This window comes from Barbatula barbatula (assembly GCF_947034865.1).
Source record: "Barbatula barbatula genome assembly, chromosome: 25".
Taxonomy (NCBI): Eukaryota; Metazoa; Chordata; class Actinopteri; order Cypriniformes; family Nemacheilidae; genus Barbatula; species Barbatula barbatula.
Window position 1 is genome coordinate 15742401 of NC_136788.1, and position 22660 is coordinate 15765060.

The 22660-nt window shown below is 38.4% G+C and overlaps 1 protein-coding gene across 1 annotated transcript; it reads right to left on the reverse strand.

The window, feature by feature from the left end:
* Positions 1-9712: 9712 nt before the first annotated feature.
* On the reverse strand, positions 9713-17316 carry LOC306890780 (beta-1,4 N-acetylgalactosaminyltransferase 2). The gene is made up of 11 exons (XM_079450746.1): positions 16937-17316; positions 16356-16412; positions 16108-16245; positions 15920-16026; positions 15397-15434; positions 15064-15244; positions 11292-11378; positions 10981-11162; positions 10755-10898; positions 10452-10677; positions 9713-10141 (listed from the first exon to the last, which is right to left on the reverse strand). Exons 1-11 carry the CDS (start codon positions 17050-17052, stop codon positions 9960-9962), a joined length of 1458 nt encoding a protein of 485 aa, XP_079306872.1. The 5' UTR covers positions 17053-17316; the 3' UTR covers positions 9713-9959.
* Positions 17317-22660: the final 5344 nt, after the last annotated feature.

Here is a 22660-nt window from a genome sequence, read left to right on the forward strand (position 1 = left end):
CAAAGTTCTCAGGAACAGGTCACAGAGCCAGAAGTGTGCGAAAACCAAACGCAAAAAGATGAACCTGAAGAAAGGAGAAATCCTGCCAGAGAGAGAAAAAGGCCAGGTTATTTAAGTGATTATGTTTGTGGTTTTGAAGGTGACAGAGCAGACATTGATTATTGTTACAGACTTGTATGCAATGTACCCCAAACATACAGAGAAGCTGTAACATCAGTGAATGCAGATGAATGGGTTAAGGCTATGGATGAAGAGATGAAGTCATTAAAGGAAAGTGTAACTTTTACCCTGACCAGTCTACCTGAAGGGAAAGAATTAGTGGGGGGTAAATGGGTTTATGCAATCAAGAGGAATAGTGATGGAACGGACAAGCACAAAGCACGATATGTTGCTAAAGGTTATAGCCAAGAGAAAGGCGTGAACTATGATGAGACTTTTTCTCCAACTGCCAGTATGACAAGTGTCAGAGTGTTGATACAGAAAGCTGTACAAGAAGACTTGATTTTGCATCAGATGGATGTAAAGACGGCATACTTGCATGCGCCAATAGAGTGTGACATTTATATGAAACAGCCAGAGGGTTACGAGGTAAAATCTCAAGTGAATTCAAAGCTGGTGTATAAGCTGGAAAAATCACTGTATGGACTGAAACAGTCGGGCAGGAACTGGAACCAAATGTTGCATGATTATTTATGCGAAATCAAGTTTGTTCAGAATCCAGCAGATCATTGTGTTTACACAAAGGTTACAGAAACTGAGAAAGTTTTCATAATCATATGGGTTGATGACTTGATTATTGCAGCCAACAATATGGATGTGCTTAATCATGTAAAAGAGGTGCTCAGTGCAAAATTTAGAATGAAGGATTTAGGAAAATTAACACATTTTCTTGGTATTGATTATGAGCAGGATTTTGATTGTGTTAAAATGTCACAACATAAGTATATTAAGAAAATACTTGAGAGATTTGACATGCAAAATTGTAAGTCCAGAGCTACTCCCTGTGAGCAGAAACTAAACTACGCTGATGATGCTGAGGAAATGCATGATGTAAGAAGGTACAGGGAAGTAGTAGGTAGCTTAATCTACCTGGCAACATGTACAAGACCAGACCTAAGTTTTGTTGTAAGTAAACTGTCACAGTATTTTACTAGGCCAACCACAGAGCAGTGGAATACTGTCAAGCATGTTTTGAGATATTTAAAAGGGACACAAGACAAAGAACTGTGTTACAGAAAAGGTGAAAATGAGAACTTGATGCATGCATATAGCGATGCGAATTGGGCAGCTGATGTAACTGATAGACGGAGTACTACGGGTTACTGCATTAGCCTAAACAAAAACGGTCCATTGGTCTCATGGAAGACCAAAAGACAGCCTACTGTTGCATTGTCGACTTGTGAGGCTGAGTATATGGCATTAGCCGCGACTGTACAGGAGTGTTTATTCCTACAGCAATTGTTAGAAAACATAGATGGTTTGAAATATGAAACCAGAGTGTATGAAGACAATCAGGGTGCCATAGCTTTAGCTAAAAATCCTGTGTATCGACAGAGGTGTAAACATGTGGACATTAAATATCATTTTGTGAGATCTGTGATAAAGCAGGGCAGGATTAGTCTGGAATACTGTCCAACTGATGATATGGTTGCAGATGTACTAACAAAACCAGCAACAAAGCTAAAGTTAATGAAATTTAACTCATTTATGTTTGGTGTATGAATTTTGTACTTATGTTGAAATGGAGAAATAGAAATGTGAGAGCAAGTGGGGGTGTTGAGATTTATTAGTATTGTGCTCTCATTTATATTTGATTTGTTTAATCTTTATTTATGTTTTTGAACCTGGCAGTCACATTGCGGGGTGTATGTCATGTGACCCAATCAATGACTGATTAGTGACTAAATGAATGCACCTGATTATGTTTAAATAAAAGCGCCGCCAGTCAGAAAGAGGCTGGTGGATGTGAAACAGTATTCCTGGTTGTCCGTGTGAATTACTCTGCTAACACATAAAAACAGCATTTATATTTAGCAGGCATACCAATATTATAATGCACTACATCCACATGCCCACCCGCAATAGAGACACATTACACAGCAAACATCTAAAACCCAAAGATGTTCATCGTGCACATTAGTTAAATACTCCACACAATAGTAATATATCAATCATAAATAAGTACATACTTCATATCACTCAAGCCGTAGGCTATACATAGCAGTCGCTCCAGTAACCCCCACGACACGCCCCCCTTATATCCCACCATTCAAATGATCCATCGCACTTCCGCGTCTCACCAGAAGATGGCGCGCCCGTTGACTGTCCGAGTTCACTCACTCGTTTTCATTCGCTCCATCATATTAGTAAACTAATATAGGGAATAGGGTATAGCGGGCGATTTCAGACAAAGCTTAAACTCTAATATGGAAATAAAATAAACCCACCTGTGCTGGAGGCATGATGTATATATGTCTCCATCTCCTTCTCTGGGTTATGACTGTCGTCTGCAATAATGTTTGTTTGGGTAGTACTCTTAATAAGAACGTTTAGTTCTTTATATCTCAAAAATGCTTTCAATTCAGTTAAATTTGATGTATATAGCGCTTTTCACAATGTGCATTATTCAAAAGCAGCTTTACAGGGGAAAATAAGAAACAGGAAAACACAAAAAAGGTCAAACACAGCACATGGTGTTTATAACAAGTTAAATTATTCTAGTAAATAATATCTAATAAATGCAGTCTCCTGGCATATTTTGCATTAAGTGAATGCTTGGCTGATTTAAATTGGGGTCTGATACTCCATTAGTGTAGGGAAGGCTATTCCAGAGTTTAGGTGATGAGAAAGCTCGACCCCCTTTGGTGGATTTAGTTATTCTAGGTGTTGAATAACTAAATCCTGAGTTTTGAGATTTTAGAGAGCGTGATGGGTTGTAGTGTGATAGCTCTGTTATGTGGCTGAACCCTTTAAGGCTTTATAAGTGATTAAAATAACTTTAAAGTCAATATATATATATATATATATACATTACATTTTGAGCAAAAAAAAGCATTTTCATTTGTGAAGAATGGTGTTTGCTCAATTTAAATATGCACAAAAAAATAATGCTCTTGCATTATGCTACTTCTAGGAGATATAATAAAGCGACACGGAGTAAGCTTTCACTGTTATGCTGATGATACGCAGCTTTATATTTCCTCGAAGCCTCATGAAACACAGAAATTCCATCGAATAGTGGAATGCATAGTCGATATAAAAAAAGTGGATGAGTAACAATTTTTAATTACTGAACTCGGACAAAACTGAAGTGTTACTTTTTAGACCGAAAACCGTCATACGTAACAACCAAGAATACTGCTTAACTATTGATGGATCATCCATAAAACCCTCATCTTGAGCAAAGAATCTTGGCATTTTATTCAATAGTACTCTGTCATTTGAGAACCAGGACGTCAACACCTGTAAAATTGCGTTTTTCCATATTAAAAATATATCTAAACTATGTCATATGCTATCACCATGAAATGCAGAGAAGTTAATTCATGCCTTTATGACATCAAGACTAGATTACTGTAATGCACTATTAGGTGGTTGCCCTGCAGGCCTATTACAAAAACTCCAACTGGTCCAAAATGCATCAGCTCAAGTTCTCACACGTACAAAAAAAGTATGAGCATATTAGCCCGGTTCTGTCAACCTTGCACTGGTTACCTATAAAGCATCGCATTAACTTTAAAATCTTCCTTATTACCTATAAAGCCTTGCATGGTTGAGTGAACTTCTCACGTATTACAGTCCTTCATGTGCACTATGCTCTCAGGCGTCAGGTCAGTGGGTTAAACCTAGAATTTCAAAATCAAGTGCAGGCGGCAGATCCTTTTCCTATCTAGCGCCTAAACTTTGGAACAGTCTTCCCTGCACTGTCCGGGAGGCAGACACACTCTGTCAGTTTAAATCTAGACTAAAGACACATCATTTTAATCTTGCATACACTACACTATCATAATATATATATTCGAAGGTTTAGGCTGCAATAGTTAGATCAACCGGAACCAGGGACACTTCCAAAAACAACTGATGTATTTGTTGCATCAAAGAGTGCAGAACAGTACTCTACTCTCAGCCAGTCTTGTCTCATTGTTCCAAGGTTACCAGAGCGGGCAGGACGAAGTCCAAGGTTACCGGAGCGGGCAGGACGAAGTCCAAGGTTACCGGAGCGGGCAGGACGCAATCCATTCCCAGACCTGACAAATGCTGCGATAGAGTGGCGACTCTACAAAGCTTTAGATTATTAGATTATTAATGATAATTTTAAATCGAACTTTTTTTATTTTGCCTTGTTGTGCAGCACTGTTGAGCTTGTGCGGAGGCTGCAGCTTTTGCCAGAGGGGATCTGGAATCCCCTGGTTAGGCCTGGTTTCCCTCTGAGGTTTATTTTCTCCTCCAATGGAGTTTTGGGTTCCTCGCAATACTGTTTTGCACTGTTTGCCTGGCCGGGGGGGCTGCTAGAATTTTATAGTCTTGTTTAATAAACACTGCATATAGGAATTTATAGTGTGTCTGATATTTGACCTGTGTTTTGACTCAAATGACCTTATATGTTTTGCTTTTAATCAATATTTACTTGTACAGCTGCTTTGTAACAATGAAAATTGTAAAAAGCGCTATATAAATAAAGCTGACTTGACTTGACTTGACAAAATGAAGTCCATTTAAGTTTAAATATATGAGCAACTGTGAACTTAAATATACAAGTGTTGGAAGAAACCATTACTCGATTAAATTGAGGGAACGAGTATCCTACAATTTTCAGTGAAATCAACTATAGAAAAGAATCAGAAATCAATCTCACCAGGACTGAGAGTTTTATTTGTGGGCAATACTCTGAATCCTCTGATGGGACACTGAAGGGCGATGTCGGAAAGCACAAGTATAAGAACATCATTCTGTTTGCCCGCCCTGGGTGCGGCGTATGAAGACAAGCGTCTTGTTAAATGCCATTGTTTTCATTAATCAATCAGTAATGTTATTACAGTTTTATTCAATTACTTTGGTACTATTTTCGCAAGTATGTGGTAAAATCTCACAACTGTTAGTACAAAACTCAAAGCAGATCCTCAAAAAGTCTGTTTTTTCAAACATGTAATCACATGTTCAATTGACAAAGTATAATGTACAAAATTACACAATCCCTTTTTCACCAAACGTAATCAGAGTGTCATCAAAGAACTACCTTTCATATAAAGGCATTGTCTTTTGATTTGTTCCTCATCTAATTTGGGTAAATACATTTGACCAACACTTGATCCAACTGATTTTAATGCTTAATCACTGAACTGTTTGGTAAACCTATATATTTTCATTTAAGCAATAAAGAGTATATCGATTTTAAGAACTACAGCAATAAAATGTGTTTTTGTACGAACATATAAATGAACCACACATGATGAAAACTGGTTATTGCTCATTGATTTCAGATGGGGTAACCACAATTGGTCATTAGATATATAAGTGGGGGTGTAAACACTGGCAATTTCTTTCAACATGGAGCAGGATAGACAGCAAGGAATAGGAAGAGCTCGCGGACAAAGGATCGGTCAGAGAGGCGGGCATGGGCACCAAAAGAGAGGTCAGAGAGGCGGGCAGGGGCACCAAAAGAGAGGTCAGAGAGGCGGGCAGGGGCACCAACAGAGAGGTCAGAGAGGCGGGCATGGGCACCAACAGAGAGGTCAGAGAGTTGGGCATGGGCACCAACAGAGAGGTCAGAGAGGCGGGCATGGGCACCAACAGAGAGGTCAGAGAGTTGGGCATGGGCACCAACAGAGAGGTCAGAGAGGCGGGCATGGGCACCAACAGAGAGGTCAGAGAGTTGGGCATGGGCACCAACAGAGAGGTCAGAGAGGCGGGCATGGGCACCAACAGAGAGGTCAGAGAGGCGGGCAGGGGCACCAACAGAGAGGTCAGAGAGGCGGGCATGGGCACCAACAGAGAGGTCAGAGAGTTGGGCATGGGCACCAACAGAGAGGTCAGAGAGGCGGGCATGGGCACCAACAGAGAGGTCAGAGAGGCGGGCATGGGCACCAAAAGAGAGGTCAGAGAGGCGGGCATGGGCACCAAAAGAGAGGTCAGAGAGGCGGGCATGGGCACCAACAGAGAGGTCAGAGAGTTGGGCATGGGGCCCATCAAAGGGTTGGTCATGAGAGAGGGGGAGGCAGAACTGTTGTCTCTAATGAAGTCCGAGCCATCATTGTTGATCATGTGGTGAACCGTGGCCTTACTATGGCAGAAGCTGCCAGATTAGTAGATCCAAATCTAAAAAGATCAACTGTCAATTCTATCATCTGAACCTTTCGCCAAGAAAACCGGTAAGTGTGGAGGATGTATACTATTACATTCACAGTAAATTGTAATGCAGGTAAGTTCATCAGACATGTTACAGTATTTATACAGTATGATATATTGACAGTATACTCTGTTCTATACTTAGAATTGACAGAAAACCCCATTGTGGTGGCTGTGGCCGTGTGCTGACCGACCAGCAAGAGTTGGCAGTGGTGGAAATGGTGAGGGTCAGGAATGATATACGGCTGTCAGAAATAAAGCAGGCAATTGAGGAGAACAATGACACCTTTGCCAATGTGGCATCCATCAGCCTACCAACAGAAGCCCGCCTTTTACTAAATTAAATATTTTATATGATCTTGTCAAACCTGATCTGGTGTTGTTTGTACTTTTCTAATTTGTGCGGTTTTAAGATCGTCATTGTCGGGCACAAACATGTTTGCGGGGCACATACCGGGCACATCTTGGTTTCGACAGGCACAAGATGGATTATTAATGAAAAATGGTCCTACCTATACTGAAACAAAAGAAAATCTCAGTTTATAGAAACTGAACTTTTAAAATCTAAATCATTTAGTGGCAACATATAAACAAGCCATTCTCTTGTCAATGAGGACAGAATATGCCTTCTCTCCAGTCTAGTCATTGGCCACGCTCCCCTCTCGTTCCTAGTATAGCTTTCCTCCTGTGTCTCATTACCCAAACCTGGCCATCGTTATCTCCTTTTTTAATCTCTCCTTGTCTATTGTCTTGTCCTTGTTCGTTGCTCTTAGTTCCCTGGAACATACCTTGTGTGTATGTTCTACGATAGCTTGTTTGTGCGTGCGTGCGTGCGTGTGTGTACAATGGAACTTTGTTTGTTCTACGATACCAGGAAAACACTAAGTAGTGCATTTCAGTAGTCAAGTCTTGCGGTCACACACACATGAATAAGCTTCTCTGTGTCAGTAACATACAGAATCTTTAGAAATTTGGCACTTTTCACTATTAAAAGTAGAGAGAGAGAGAGAGCGTGTGTCTTTCGATGCAGTCTTCATTCTTGAAATCTTAAAATATAAAGCATAACATTTCTTGAGCTCATGGAACATAAAGAACAGGAACTGACAGACATCTGATCTTAATCGGGAATATGACCTCATGGTTCTCAAAAGTGAAGTAAGCTGTGGACAAGCACGTACATGAACATGGTGAACATTTATTTTATATATAAATACATTACATTTTGAGTAAAAAAAGCATTTTCATTTGTGAAAAATGGAGTTTGCTCAATTCAAATATGCACAAAATGAAATCCATTAAAGTTTAAAAATATGAGCAACTGTGAACTTAAATATACAAGTGTTGGAAGAAACCATTACTCGATTAAATTGAGGGAACGAGTATCCTACAATTTTCAGTGAAATCAACTATAGGAAACAATCAGAAATCCATCTCACCAGGACTGAGAGTTTTATTTGTGGGCAATACTCTGAATCCTCTGATAAAATCCTCTGACAAGTATAAGAACATCATTCTGTTTGCCCGCCCTGGGTGCGGCGTATGAAGACAAGCATCTTGTTTAATACTAGGGTTGTCAATAATCAATCACTAATGTCACAATTAAATATTTTATATGATCTTGTCAAACCTGATCTGGTGTTGTTTGTACTTTTCTAATGTGCATTTTTTGAGATCGTCATTGTCGGGCACATACCTGTTTGCGGGACACTTACCAGGTACATCCTGGTTTCAACAGGCACAAGACAGATTATTATAGAAAAATGGTCCTACCTATACTGAAACAAAAGAAAATATTCTTTTATATCTAAATATCTAAAACATTTTATATATTTTTAGATATAGATATTTAGATTTTAGTGGCAACATATAAACAAGTCATTTTTAGATTTCATAATCTCATAATCTTTCAAATAGACAGCAAGTCATAGCTGACCTTCCTTCAATAAATGGAAAAAACACTGTACTTTTTATGTGATTAAATACTGTGTTTTCAAACTTGACAAGCACTTTTTAATACTTTTTATTGGTTAGACATGTGCAAGATCCAGTGATAAAAAGAATGTGACTAATAATAATGACTATGCAAAAAATTTAAATCATGTAGATGCCAGGTTTCTCAACTCAAAAGTAATTTATCATGTCAGCAAAACACTTTTACATACTGCGGTTATGGGAAATGATCTATGGACCACTGTCACATTTTTTGTGAACCGGGAGGCTTAAGTGAGAAATCTTTGTTTTAATTTTATTCGCACAATTTCTATTAAATTCTACATAAATATTATACTTCTCTGATGTGATATAGTATGATAGTGTAGTATTGTTGGAAACTATTGTAAAGAATGATCTTCTCTTTTTTTCATCAGTATAATAAGCTTTGTCAAAATGATATATTCTGTTATTGCGTTCTGTATATGATACATTTAGTCACTTAGCAGACGCTTTTTTCCAAAGCGACTTACAAATGAGGTAAACAATGGAAGCAATTTTGAAATACGGTCAATGAAATCAGCCTTGTATGCTTCTGTTGGTGCCCAGTCTGTTACTGAAGAAGTCCTTAGAACTGTGCGGAGGGAATACTAAACGGCAAGCCTCTTGGTTATGTGTCCTATGATGTCTGCGGCATTGATCCTATTACCCCAAATCACCTTCTCAAGGGGCGGCCTGATGGCCCTCTCCCGCAGGTGGTATATCTTCAGAGTGAGATGACCAGTCGGAACGATGGCGACCACAGTCAGGTTCTTACAGACTTATTCTGGTCATCATTCATTAAATATACCTACCCAGTTTGCAGACCCCATCTAAATGGCAAAATAGACAAGACGTTTAACAAAGACAGAAAAAGCCTATTGAAATAAGTGACAGACGTAACTAGATAAAAACTAAAAGAAAAAACGCCATCACCGAAAACACACATAAGCCACAATAACAAAATACAAATTGACAGAAATGTGCCATAGGTTTTCAACATCATCAGAGCTATGTGCTCTATGAAAATTAGATATTCTGGTTATGTCACGTGATTGTAATAATGGTAATGTATTGTTTCAGTAAATAAATATGGAATCAAACTCCTTATATGTAAGATAGATGCTTTCACGCTCCAAACTTCATATAAAAGCCTGGTCAACAAATAAAACTGTCATATTTAAGAAATTGCTCAACTAAGCTCATTCAGGAATCCGTCTCTGGGCCATTTGGCAGTGATGTTCTATCAAACAATGTTAAAACATGTCATGACAGTTACATTCAATAAACGTATCTTACCTTTACAACTTACATAAACACGAACGGTCCAAAGTAATCACCCTTTGCCTAGAATTTGCACAAATGTGCTCTTGCCATTTTTCAAGCCATGAAACAATCAACAGTTTAAAGGAGTTTCCATATATTTTCTTTATTATTCACTCAAAGTCATCCATTTAAAAAATCATTTTGTTAGTAGATAATCTTATTTGATTGCACGATTATATTTTCCTACAAAATTAGTTTCAGACATTTAAGCACACATTCAGATCAAAAGGGTTTCATTCAAGTCGCCCCTAAACTTCTGTTCTTTGTTTGTATCAATGTGAAGACTTGGGTGTTGTAGGATGGGACATCTGTAGTTCTCCTCAATACTTGATACATTTGAGATGATTCTTGAAGAAATGGTGTTGCATTTTTTTTTCCGAATCACTTTTTGGCGGATGCCTGTATTGCCTGTAATTGCCTGTGTCCTTGCGTTCCTGGTGGCCGATTCGGAGACCTTTGCAGGTGGCGACTAACAAACCTCCCAGTCCGTCGATGAAGAATTCTAAAAGCAGACAAGAAAATGAAAAACAAAGTTGAGAAAAAAGCGGAAAGGACAGTTTTATTTTTTGTATGTTCATATAATTTAATGCATAAAAATACTTATTACATATTTTTCCTGTAAAAGTAAAGATTCAAACTCTGTCATTTTACGTTCAGAGACAGATTTCGGTTGTCCGACTCAACTGAGGCTTATGTTTTGATGCATATTTATTCACATATTCCTGTTTCCATCCAACTTGTTTTTTACACAATATTCCAAAATTGCCTCACAAGTACTTTCAATTACCCAGAACCCTTTGCAGTCCACCTACCAGTGTGAGCCACCCTTTTGAGGAATGGGTCAAAACCGACACTTCGCACGGCATCCGTTCGGCCCATGAAGTAGTTGACGACCCCATCTACGAAGAAGCACCCGTCCAATCCCGGCACGGGTCCGTGTGTAGCTTTGACACGTGTGATGCAGCCGCCTTCCTCGCTGTTTCCCTCTTGATATTGCAATTTAAAGGCAAACCGATTTCCTAAAACCTCACCGCCTGCCTAAAGATATAAGCACAGGTCTGTAACTTCTGCAAACGTTAAAACAAGACCCACCTGTTCATAAAATTGATACTCACCACATCTAGTTCAGGAACGGCTTCCATGATCTTCACAAAACTCTCTATACGCGTCTCGTTCAGGAACAGAAAATCATCATCCACCCATAAGAAGTATTTAGTTGCGACTTGTGATACTGCCAGATTTCTGCCTGCAAACCAACCCTTAACAAGCAAACCACAGTAAACATGAGCGATAAGCATAGCTTCATATCTTTTATATGGAAGAAACCAAATACACATGTACCTGTGCTGGAGGCATGATGTAATGCTCTATATTGTCTCCCTCAATCTTCTCTGGGTTATGACTGTCGTCTGCGACAATGATCTTTATGTTTGGGTAGTTCACACGAATACTCTTAATAAGAACTTGCAGTTCTTTGTATCTTAAAAATGCTTTCACAAGTATGGTCACCTGAGAGTTTATATCTAAAGGAAGAGAGAGAAGTTTGGTTATGTTACGAATTTTGCTCACAATGTGGAAATATTGTAGTTGCAATCGTTGTTATCTGTTATGTATATTGAATTAGGTCCTGACATGTCATGACTTGTGCTTACTTTTCCCTGGATCATAAAGAACAGGAACTGATGGCCGTCTGATCTCGATTGGGAAAATTACCTCATGGTTCTCAAAAGAGAAGTAAGCTGTGGACAAAAAATTATTAATTTTTATGTGAATAGGGGTTAGTGGTACAAAGTATGTTTTTACCTGGTGAAATGTTATCAGTCATCTGAAACTTTTTCTGTGAAATATAAACTGTGCTAGAAAGTCCAAACAAGGACAAGTTTGCCAAACCTGTTTTTATTTGTCAAGGAAATAGCTATTGAATTTTTCATTTTGAGAAACCACAGTGGAAGTGAATGGGGCTCAGCGTTGTTTGGTTATGAAATTCTTCAATCTTTAAATCCAGTAAAATTCCATCATATTTAAATAGTGCTTTTCACAATGTGCATTCTTCCAAAGCAGCTTTATCGGAGAAAATGTAAATAAAACAGAAAAGGTAAACACAGTACAGTGCAATGTGTTTCTACAACAATCAAGATCATTCTAATAAAGGCGATGTTGACATCTAATGTTAATATCTAATGCAATCTACTTTTGTGTCATACAGGTCATTGGGATGAGTAAATGATGAAAGAATGTATTCATTTTTGGGTGAACAACTTCAAATGATAATTATCAGAGAGTAACACAATACTCTGCTGAATCAGCCTCACTACAGCCGTTTAGGTGACAGAATCTAACGCAAGACCGGAAAAGCAAGTCAAAATGAAATGAAGACAGTAAAAACCAACAGTTGTTCTGTGGTCGCACTATAGACGCTGCATTTATACGCATCCAAATGCATAAGGCTGAAAATGCCATGATGTCTAAAACAGAAAGATACTGTACATCCTATAAATATGATAAACACAAAGAAATCCGCGGAATGTTCAACACCCTAAACACATCTTAAAAAACAGTTTTCGCCTGCCAAAAAACGACCAGGAAAGCCCACGTTTCTGTCAAGCCTCGTCATAAACACTGCGACAGTTAAAAAAAACGACATCCCAATTGTATACGCAAGAAAGGTGTGCGTCAGTACAATTGCTTTGGAACATGATGTTCTTGATGGTACTTAATGGTCATATTTGTATAGAACAGTGTATTGGGGAGTGTGTTTGCTTAGAAATGTGCACATTGAGTACAGAATTTGTGCTGGTATCGAACTCCAAATACACCCAAACGTTTAGAGCAATTATTTTAATTCACAACTGAAGGCGTGTTAATATTTTGACTCTAAACGCTTTACAGGAGACTAATAAAGGTAGCTTATTGTCCTAAAAATAAATAAATAAATAAAAATAAAAATGAAAGAACGAGTCCTTATTAACGTGCACGTTATTACAGGCAGAATCTCTGTGTCCTGCTCGGCCCTATAGTACTTCTCAGTGGTGATGACGGCGTGTGCTTACATTTAAAAAAAGTGAGGGGAACACGAACAGGATTTTGAAAAGTGACACCCCTGCTTGTGCACATAAAGCTGCGGTACCTGATCACACCACAATAACACCCGTCAGAGCAACGCAGATACTTTTAATCCCTGTGACACCGACCTGAACAATGCCTGAAATTTGGCCCAAGAGCCAACTTCTGTTATTTTAAAAGAAGTGCAATGTGTGTGTGGTCACACCTGCATCAAATCAAGACCATGGGTTCAAGCCACACACAACCTGAAACAAGGAGATGGGTGTGGAGGGGATGTCACAGACATTTTCATAGGTTTTGCATACGGCTTTACCCATCCCAGGCACAACCACAACGTGTTTTAACCACTGTATTGCTAAACACCACCTGATTAATGTTAAAGGGATCGTTCACCTAAATGTCAAGTCAACTTTATTGATATTATATAAAGAAAACATATTGACTAGGTTATGCAAGTCATAACACAGGTCAAATATCAGACAGACTATAAATTCCTGTATGCAGTGTCTATATAAAACTATAAAATTCTTTTTATTTTAAAAAGAAAAATGTTTTTTCATACTGACTGTATTCCTTAAAATTTGTATTTGCTGATCCTCTGCCTCCTCCTACAATTTAGTATTGAAAGACCTTTCTCAAAATTAAGATTCAGGATAGGCCTTTTCCACTTCTTTTAACATTTGGAAAGCCAAGGCCTTTCAGCTAACAAAGTCAAACCAAAAAATTTAAATGGAAATACATTCATTTAAAAGGGATATATTACATGACATATTGGACAACGTTTAATTCTCTACCTCTTTCACAGCAGACCTTCATCCTCTAATGCAAATGAATTATCATGGCTAGTGTGTACTGAGGTGTTAAACACGTTTTTTTTAAGGTTACGACAACTCACAACTGTAGCAGTTTCTACAGTTAAAGGAGATTCCATTAATATGACTATATCAGCAACTGTTGAAAATAAAGCTGATACATTGAAAAGAATGTTTTCACAAAACTAAATAAAAGTCATTTTTTAAAAGAAACAAATTAGAGGCTCAATATACAGCAATGTAATTAAATACATGTAAAATATACTGGTAGAAAACCATACACATGGTAAAATGGTTAAAACATCTCAACAAATCTAACAGAGACAGCCATGAAGAATACTGTATATATCCACCAATGGGGTTTCTCATTCCTAGCACCTAAACGCTGGAATGCTTTTATGCCCAAAGTAGCCAACTAAATAACCTAACCTGTCCTAATGAGCAACATTACAATGATGTACAATGATTAAACAAGTTAATTAAAAAAATTAACGTACTGGTATGCAAAACAGACAATATGAACACTCCTTCCCTGCCAACCCTTGATTACTCCTCCCCTGCCTCGGGAGGTAGGGACAGATAACCCCAGGCCTAAATGAACGTCATGTGCTCATCACTAAATAGAGATTATGGCAGCTGCAGCCACCCACCTGCGGGAGCCTGCGGACTGACTGACCATTCCAGCTCCATCAGGCAATTCCATCACCACCCAAGAGCAGAGTGACCATCTGACCATCCCAGCTCAGGCAGTTCCATCCCCAACCGAGAGCAAAGACAAACTGCTTGTCACATTAATTCTTAATTTACAATACTTAGTATTTAACGCTAAATTTACATCACAAGACAGCAGTTTGAAGTTATAGCTGCACTCAGTTAAATTATGCCATTGCTATTTTCCTGCTTATAACATTCCTCTGTCGTCTGATATGGATCACAAAATAAAACAAACCAAATTAGACCTAAACAGTTTGAAGAAATGAAACATATGCTCTTTCTATTCGTTATAAACATTAACAGTCACTGAGTGCAGCTGTGACACGTCAGAGGAGATCTGGCCCTCCCGGCAGAGTCTGTTTTCTCCCGAGGTTTTTTCTTCATTTATTTATCATTGGAGTTTGGGTTCCTCCTCAGTTATTAGATATTATTTCCTAGAATGATCTTCCTTGTTCTATAAACACCATGCACTGTACTGTTTTTGACCTTTTCTGTGTTTTTCAGATTTTCAGGAAAGCTGCTTTGGAACAATGCACATTGTGAAAAGCGCTGTATGAATAAAATTTAATTTAATTGAGAATATCCTCTGTATTTTTTCAGTCCTCAATACTGCAACGAAAATACGTTCATATTCATCTTTAAGCAACACAACAGGTATATTTCTACATGTATTAATTTTTGCTGTCAGTCTTTCACATTGCTGTTGGATGACTTTAGGTCACTCCGAGGTTTGATTGTATTGAAATTCAACCAACAATGGACTTTAATGACCGCCACACATCTAGAAATGCTGAATTAAAATGAACATTCGGAAAGGTCTCTTTAAGATACTCACAGAGATCTTCAGTCTTGATGTGGTAGATGGTGCTGGTGTAGGTCACTCGGCTCAGCAGATCATTGAGTTTCTCAAGGCTAGTGGATGAGAAGGTCAGATTTCCCTCATTCTGTCCCTCCACGCCCTCTCCTTCCTGAACATCCATTACTGACAGCACTCCTTTCCCCACCCTCAGCGACACCTGCACACATTTGAAATCCCATTAACTCATTGTCAAACAAACATTTTAAGTTGTCATATATAAGAAGGGTAAAGGTAGCAGATCCCCAAAACAGTTTGACAATCAGAAATTGTGAGGCCTCCACCTTAAGCCGAAAACTGAGCACAACAAACCTTGTAAATTGTTCTGTTTTGTGAATGCAGAGCTAGACCTTCAATAATAACAAATTTCTGTAGTTAGTACAGTGAGAAACAATACACAACAGACATTTTTTTTACAGTAGGCCATGTGTCCACCCTAGGTGTCTTTTTCAGTTGTTTGTAATGAAAGGCAACATCTTTTCTGACCTAAAAGAGAAATAAATTCTTCTTTGAGTAACATGCTGCGTCAATGGCACTTTTTAGTAGTTGTCCAATCACAGTAAAGGTCGGGGCAAAGACCATGTCGACACAGTTCATTTTTGAGAGTTTGGTCATGTGGTCTCAGAAAAGCCATGTAAGTACCTGATGAAATTAAAACTTTCATATAACAAGAACAAATTTTTTGCCAAATTGTATTGCGTATCATTGCTTAAAGGCCCTCTGGGAAGACACTCAACCCAAAACCTAAATAAATATGTACACATTATTTGTCAGCTTGTATGTGCATTAGGCAAAACTCAAAATCAAACAGTAAAGCATCACAAATCTGACTCACCAGGAATAAGAGTTTTGATCATGGGAAATACTCTGAATCCTCTGATGGGATACTGGAGGGGGGTGTTGGAAGGGGCCAGTAGAAGAACATCATTTTGTTTGCCCATCCTGCAAGTGGCATGAGGTAAAGATTTCTTAATCTCCAGTTAATATTGTGATGTTTGATTTACAGTTGATGAAGGCGTGAACCTGATCTGATGTTGTCTGTACTCTTCTGCTCGGCGTCTCTGGAGATCTTCTATCTCGTCTTGTGGGACATGCTGCTTCGCTGGATTGGCATTTTGGCAGGTGCAGGGAGGAGGGTTGTCATTGGGAAACGGCCCTATGCTGAGACAACGAGAAATATCAAAACGTTTGGTGGAAAACAATAAACTTTAAAGATTTCAGCGTACGAGAAGAGACGATGACTCATGCGAGAATGTGACAGCTTTACCTACTTTGGTTGGTGATTTTGGGTCCGCGGTTCACTGTAACAACTTGTTGATCTTGTCAAGCTTGTGTAAGGGAAACAAAAGAAAATTTTGTTTATTCTAGTTACCACTTAAAAATGACATGCGACACATGCGACCATCTTGTTTTTTCCCGCAGACAAGGAAAATTGTTCAAATGAATGTTATGGAAAGCACTCTTATAAACAAATATGATTCATTTAGTAACTCAATGCCAAGTGGACTTTTTAAGGATCATTGTGTTTGTCCATTTGTACCCGAATGTGAGTTGAAACAACACAGAATATATCCTTGCTGTAAAGAAAAACTGTTCAAATTCTAATTGTTTCCATTACAAATGCATTTACGGACCATACACCAAACAATTAAACATTTCCATAATGTGTCTTATTCCGGTATTTTAATAGTGTCCTGGTTCTCATCCACATTGCCAGTAGATACCCATAATAAAACCATAAAACCATTAGAATATCTGTGATGGTGTATATTGCTTTTTTCACCAGTTAGGCCACTTGTGAATTTACAGCCTTTTCATCAAGAAAATAAAAAAACACTACAAAATGTCATACCTCAATATCTGCTTGGAGGTTTTGTCCCAGACAACCTCCTGCGTGAAATATAAGGTGAGCAGGAGGGCGGGCACCAGAACAAGTGCGACCAAGACAAAGCGCAGATTTCGGTACATGCTGGAAAATGTCCGCGTCGATAAATAAAATGACTTCGATGAATAAAACGCGCGTCTACATTAAAACCAATACTATATTGTTTTATTACGTTTGCATTGCAAATTGCTCAGAATATCCACGTAATGCGTGTAGGCTATTCCAGTATTCCTCGTTTGATCATAACATGTCAAAATACCAAAGCAGCATTTATAGACAGCAGTTCATTTTGCGTGCCTGTATGCTAGCGGTTCGGAGGTACCTGTTGTTACAGGTATCGCGTCTGTGGGAGGGGCGGAGCTTGCACATCTATGTCCCATTTTAGGATAAACATGTTTTTCACAGACCTACGTTACGTTTTGAGATCTGAATGTTTCGTTTCATTTCTAACGAATGGCAATTATATGTTTACAGAGAACAAACTCTAAACGTGAAAAGTTTGGTTCCAAAATGAGAAAATCCTGTTTCTGTTTTTATTTCTCATGAGCAATTTCAGGAAAAACATGCGAGAAAAAACAACTGTGGTCTACTGGAGTCAAGCCATCTGCGGTTCGGAAAAGTGAGGTATATAATACCGCGTCTACACGGGGCTGTACGGTAACGGTCCTCGTAAAGTCTAATAATAATAATATAGTATAATACAGCAAACAATAAGACTATATTCGCATTGTTGTTGTTGTTGTTGTTTGACTATGCAGTTTGGTTTGGCGTGCAGTTATTAAAAAATGAAACAGAATCTGGTGGAGTTTGCAAAAATCTATGTGAATTTTCAAATATGTCTGTATGAGGGACCAATTTTTTATTTGGGGTGAAAAGGATAGAAGAACGAAACAGGTAAATAGCATGAACACTTTATATAAAATCCTCCATTGTGTATAATTTAATACAATGTTTTTAATGTTATTTGATACGGAACCTGATTCTAAATCTAAATAAAACTTTCCCACTAAATTATTATCTTATAGCTTTTAAAAGTTGAACACACTTATCCGCTTGATAAGCCTGACGTCACACCATATATATATATATATATATATATATATATATATATATATATATAAAAATAAAAAAATATAAAAACATTTATTGAACAATTATTTGTATACAAAACAACATGGCATTACAAAGCATTGTTTTAATAGAAAATACAGTCCATGTGCATAATATAAATACAATATAATAAAACCATAACAAAACAAAATTATAATTATAATAATATTTAAAAAAAATATATAAAAATAAAATAAACAAATGATAATAAATTAAACTAGAATATGTCACACCAAGGTCATATGCCGTTTCCGGATCCAAATGCTCTGAGCGCATAGTCAAACAACAACAACAAAGTGAATATACTCTTCTTGTTTGCTGTAAAACCACGATCCTAACCTTTATCACCATATCGAGATGTCCAGACCGCGGTTACTTTTCACAATTCGACTTTACGAGGACCGTTTCCGTACAACCCCGTGTAGACGCGGCATTATTTTTAAGCGTAGCGTGACCTCACTTTTCCGAACCGCAGATGGCGTGACTGCATTGATCTAAGACAAAAGACATTAGGCATTGTCATGATGCTGTCAGCCTGAACTAGAAAAACAACTACAAAGAGGACAGGACATATTTAATGCATCACATAAATAAACAATCATTTCTCACCCTAAAATGCCCCTGGGACACATGTCTGTAAACATCAAATCATCGATGAAAAGATTCACTAAATGCAATATAAATGTGCTGTGACTTAAAAAATAAGTTCATTTTTTATAAGTTAAATTCAATTTAATAAGTTAAGGTTCGGGAGTATGGGGTCTGTGGTCCTTTGCTAAGGGCTGTCAGGTCCCTGTACGACCGAAGCAGGAGCTTGGTTCGCATTGCCGGCAGTAAGTCGGACCTGTTCCCAGTGCATGTTAAACCAAAACACTCAGCGCCGTTAGCATAGCACAAGCGTGCTAGCGGGCTTTCTGTTTACACTGCTAAATATCATCTCGCCTTCTAGCTGTCTTGTGTGCTAACGGTTTCTCTTTAAAGCGTATATGCTAAGAATCACCGAGCAGCCTTGGTAAGTTGGAATTACTCTTCAAACCCGGTGAGTTATGGCTTCTTCTCTTATTATTGTCACTTGCACCTCATGTCATATGTTTAGCTTAGCCTTCTCTGTCAGCGGCGAGGGTTTTACATGCGATAAATGCAGGGAAATAGCTAGGCTGACAGAGAAGATCACAGTATTAGAGTCTCGCATCCAATCTTTATCTGAGGATAGTAAGAATGTAAGGAGCTTAGAAAACACTTTGGATGCGAGCAATACTAGCGCGCACAGTTCGGTTCCGGTTGAACAACCCCCGTAGCTGGGAAACTTTGTGACTGTGAGACGGTGTAGTCGCAGGTCAAAACATCACTCAAACGTTCCGACTACAGTCTCGAACAGGTTTGCCCCGCTTAGTGACGCACCGACTGAGAAACCTGCTGAAAGTGCCCTAGTTATCGGTGATTCTATTGTTCGGAACGTTAACATAGAGGCACCAGCCACCATAGTCAAATGTTTACCGGGAGCCAGAGCGCCTGACATCAAGTCAAATTTAAATGTGCTGGCTAAGGCTAATCGTAAATTCAGTAAGATTGTTATTCACGTCGGCACAAATGATGTTCGACTCCGTCAATCGGAGATCACTAGAGATAATATTAAAGAGGTGTGTGAGCTCGCAAGCACGATGTCAGAAACTGTAATATTCTCTGGCCCCCTCCCCACTTATCGTGGTGATGAGATACATAGCAGAGTATCATCACTAAATGGCTGGTTGTCTGAGTGGTGCCTGCAGAATGATATAGTTTTTATAAATAACTGGAAGAGTTTTGAGGGCAGACCTGACCTGTTGAAAAGAGATGGTCTCCACCCCTCCTGGGCTGGAGCTTCTCTACTCTCTAGAAATATGGCACATAGTCTTAATGCTAAAACTTGACTCACTGGGGCCCAGGTCAGGGAGCAGACTGAATGGCTTAACCAACGGTCTGCTTGCCGTCTCACGTTGCAGAACACACATAATACACTACATGCGATAATACCTTCTCCCAAACATCATAAAATAGAGACTGTGTCTGTCCCCCGGATTAGTAAACATAAAATAAAGCGTAAACCTCTCAAAGGTAATTTACTTAACGTTAAACTAACTAAACATGAACATAATACAGATAATCAACTGTTACGACTCGGATTGCTAAATATTAGATCTCTCTCTAATAAAGCACTTTTTGTTAACGATATGATAACAGATCATAAAATAGACATGCTCTGTCTAACAGAAACATGGCTAAAGCCAGATGACTATATTGCGTTAAATGAGTCTGTCCCCCAAGATTACTATTATACACACGAGCCTCGCCTAAAAGGCAGAGGGGGAGGTGTTGCTGCACTTTACCGTAACTCTTTTAGCATTTCTCAGAAGTCTAATCCTAAATATAATTCTTTTGAAGTCATGGTACTTGATGCATCAATACCTAATATTAAGGACAAAACATCTTTAAAATTTATTCTGGCTATTGTATATAGGCCTCCAGGGCACCACACAGATTTTATTAAAGATTTTGGTGGGTTCTTATCAGAACTAGTACTGTCTGCAGACAGAGTCCTTGTTGCTGGTGACTTTAACATTCATGTAGATAATGATAACGATGCTTTAGGAATGGCTTTTAAAGACACTCTTAACTCCATGGGCGTTAGTCAACATGTGTCAGGACCTACTCACCTTCGTAATCATACTTTAGATTTAATTTTGTCTTACGGTATAAACGTGGTCGATGTTAAAATCCTTCAGCAGAGCGAAGACATCTCAGATCATTATCTGGTATCATGCTTGCTTCAATACCCAATGGTGGCAAATCAAACTCCAAGTTACAAATATTGTAGAACAATAACTTCGACTACAAAAGGTGCGTTTCTTGATAATTTGTCTGAATTGTCTCAAATCTCTAGCATGAGTAATAACGTTGAAGATCTTGACTTTACTATTGAAAATATTAATGCCACCTTCTCGGAAACGCTAGACATAGTTGCTCCCTTGCGCTTAAAGAAGATTAAAAATGACAGACCGACACCGTGGAAAAATGAACACACTCAGGCTCTAAAGAAAGCGGCACGAAAAATGGAGCGCAACTTTAAAAAGACTAAATTAGAGGTATTTCGTACTGCCTGGAAGGATAGTACAAAAAAAATACAGGAAAGCCCTAAAAACGTCTCGATCCGCCTACATTTCATCACTAATAGAAGAAAACCAGCATAACCCTAGGTTTTTATTTGATACAGTGGCTAAATTAACCAAAAATAAATCGTCAGCGACTTCTGATGCTGTATACCAGCATAGCAGTGATGATTTTATGAACTATTTCACAAATAAAATCCAAGATATTCGAGAGAAAATTATAACTATGCAACCAGATGCGAAACCCGCTGAACAAACGACTTACTACAGCACCCCTAAGGAGAAATTACGTTTATTTTCTACTATAGATCACGATGAACTATCGAAAATCATTAGATCATCTAAATCGACTACATGCATGCTAGACCCTATACCTACAAATCTTCTGAAAGAGATGCTCCCAGAAATTATAGATCCTCTACTTAGCATTATTAACTCATCTCTGACATTAGGACATGTGCCTAAAGCATATAAGGTGGCTGTTATAAGGCCCCTTGTCAAAAAACCCCATCTGGACCCTGGAGAACTAGTTAACTATAGACCTATTTCGAATCTACCTTTCTTATCTAAAGTTCTGGAAAAAGTAGTCTCAACTCAAATATGTTCCTTCCTCCAAAGGAATGAGATTAATGAAGATTTCCAGTCTGGATTTAGAGCACATTACAGTACAGAGACTGCTCTGATTAGAGTTACAAATGATCTGTTTATGGCGTCCGACCGAGGTTGTATCTCCTTATTGGTGCTGCTAGATCTTAGTGCTGCATTCGACACCATTGACCACAGCATGCTCCTACATAGACTTGAAAATGATGTCGGTATTAAGGAAATAGCTTTGAAATGGCTTAGATCTTATTTATGCGACCGTTTCCAATATGTAAAAATAAACAATGAGGTATCACGCAAATCGCAAGTCCAGTACGGTGTACCACAGGGCTCAGTACTAGGGCCTATGCTCTTCGCATTATACATGTTACCCCTAGGAGATATAATAAAGCGACACGGAATAAGCTTTCACTGCTATGCTGATGATACGCAACTTTATATTTCCTCGAAGCCTCACGAGACACAGCAATTCCATCGAATAGTGGAATGCATTGTCGATATAAAAAAGTGGATGAGTAGCAATTTTTTATTACTGAACTCGGACAAAACTGAAGTGTTACTTATCGGACCGAAAACCGCCCTACGTAACAACCAAGAATACTGCTTAACTATTGATGGATGTTCCATAAAACCCTCATCTTCAGCTAAGAATCTTGGCTTTATATTCGATAGTACTCTGTCATTTGAGAACCAGGTCGCCAAAACCTGTAAGATTGCGTTTTTCCATCTTAAAAATATATCTAAATTACGTCATATGCTGTCATCATCAGATGCGGAGAAGCTTATACATGCCTTTATGACATCAAGACTAGATTACTGTAATGCACTATTA

What these genes read in the sequence shown, in the direction of transcription:
- LOC306890780 (XM_079450746.1), bottom strand. Translation starts at nt 17,052, where the DNA reads ATGTACCGAAATCTGCGCTTTGTCTTGGTCGCACTTGTTCTGGTGCCC. An exon ending in ACCCAAAATCACCAACCAAA is followed by an intron (nt 16,246 to 16,355) that starts GTAGGTAAAGCT and finishes TCGTTGTCTCAG; the next exon opens with CATAGGGCCGTTTCCCAATG. An exon ending in TCTTTATGATCCAGGGAAAA is followed by an intron (nt 11,163 to 11,291) that starts GTAAGCACAAGT and finishes CTCTTCCTTTAG; the next exon opens with ATATAAACTCTCAGGTGACC.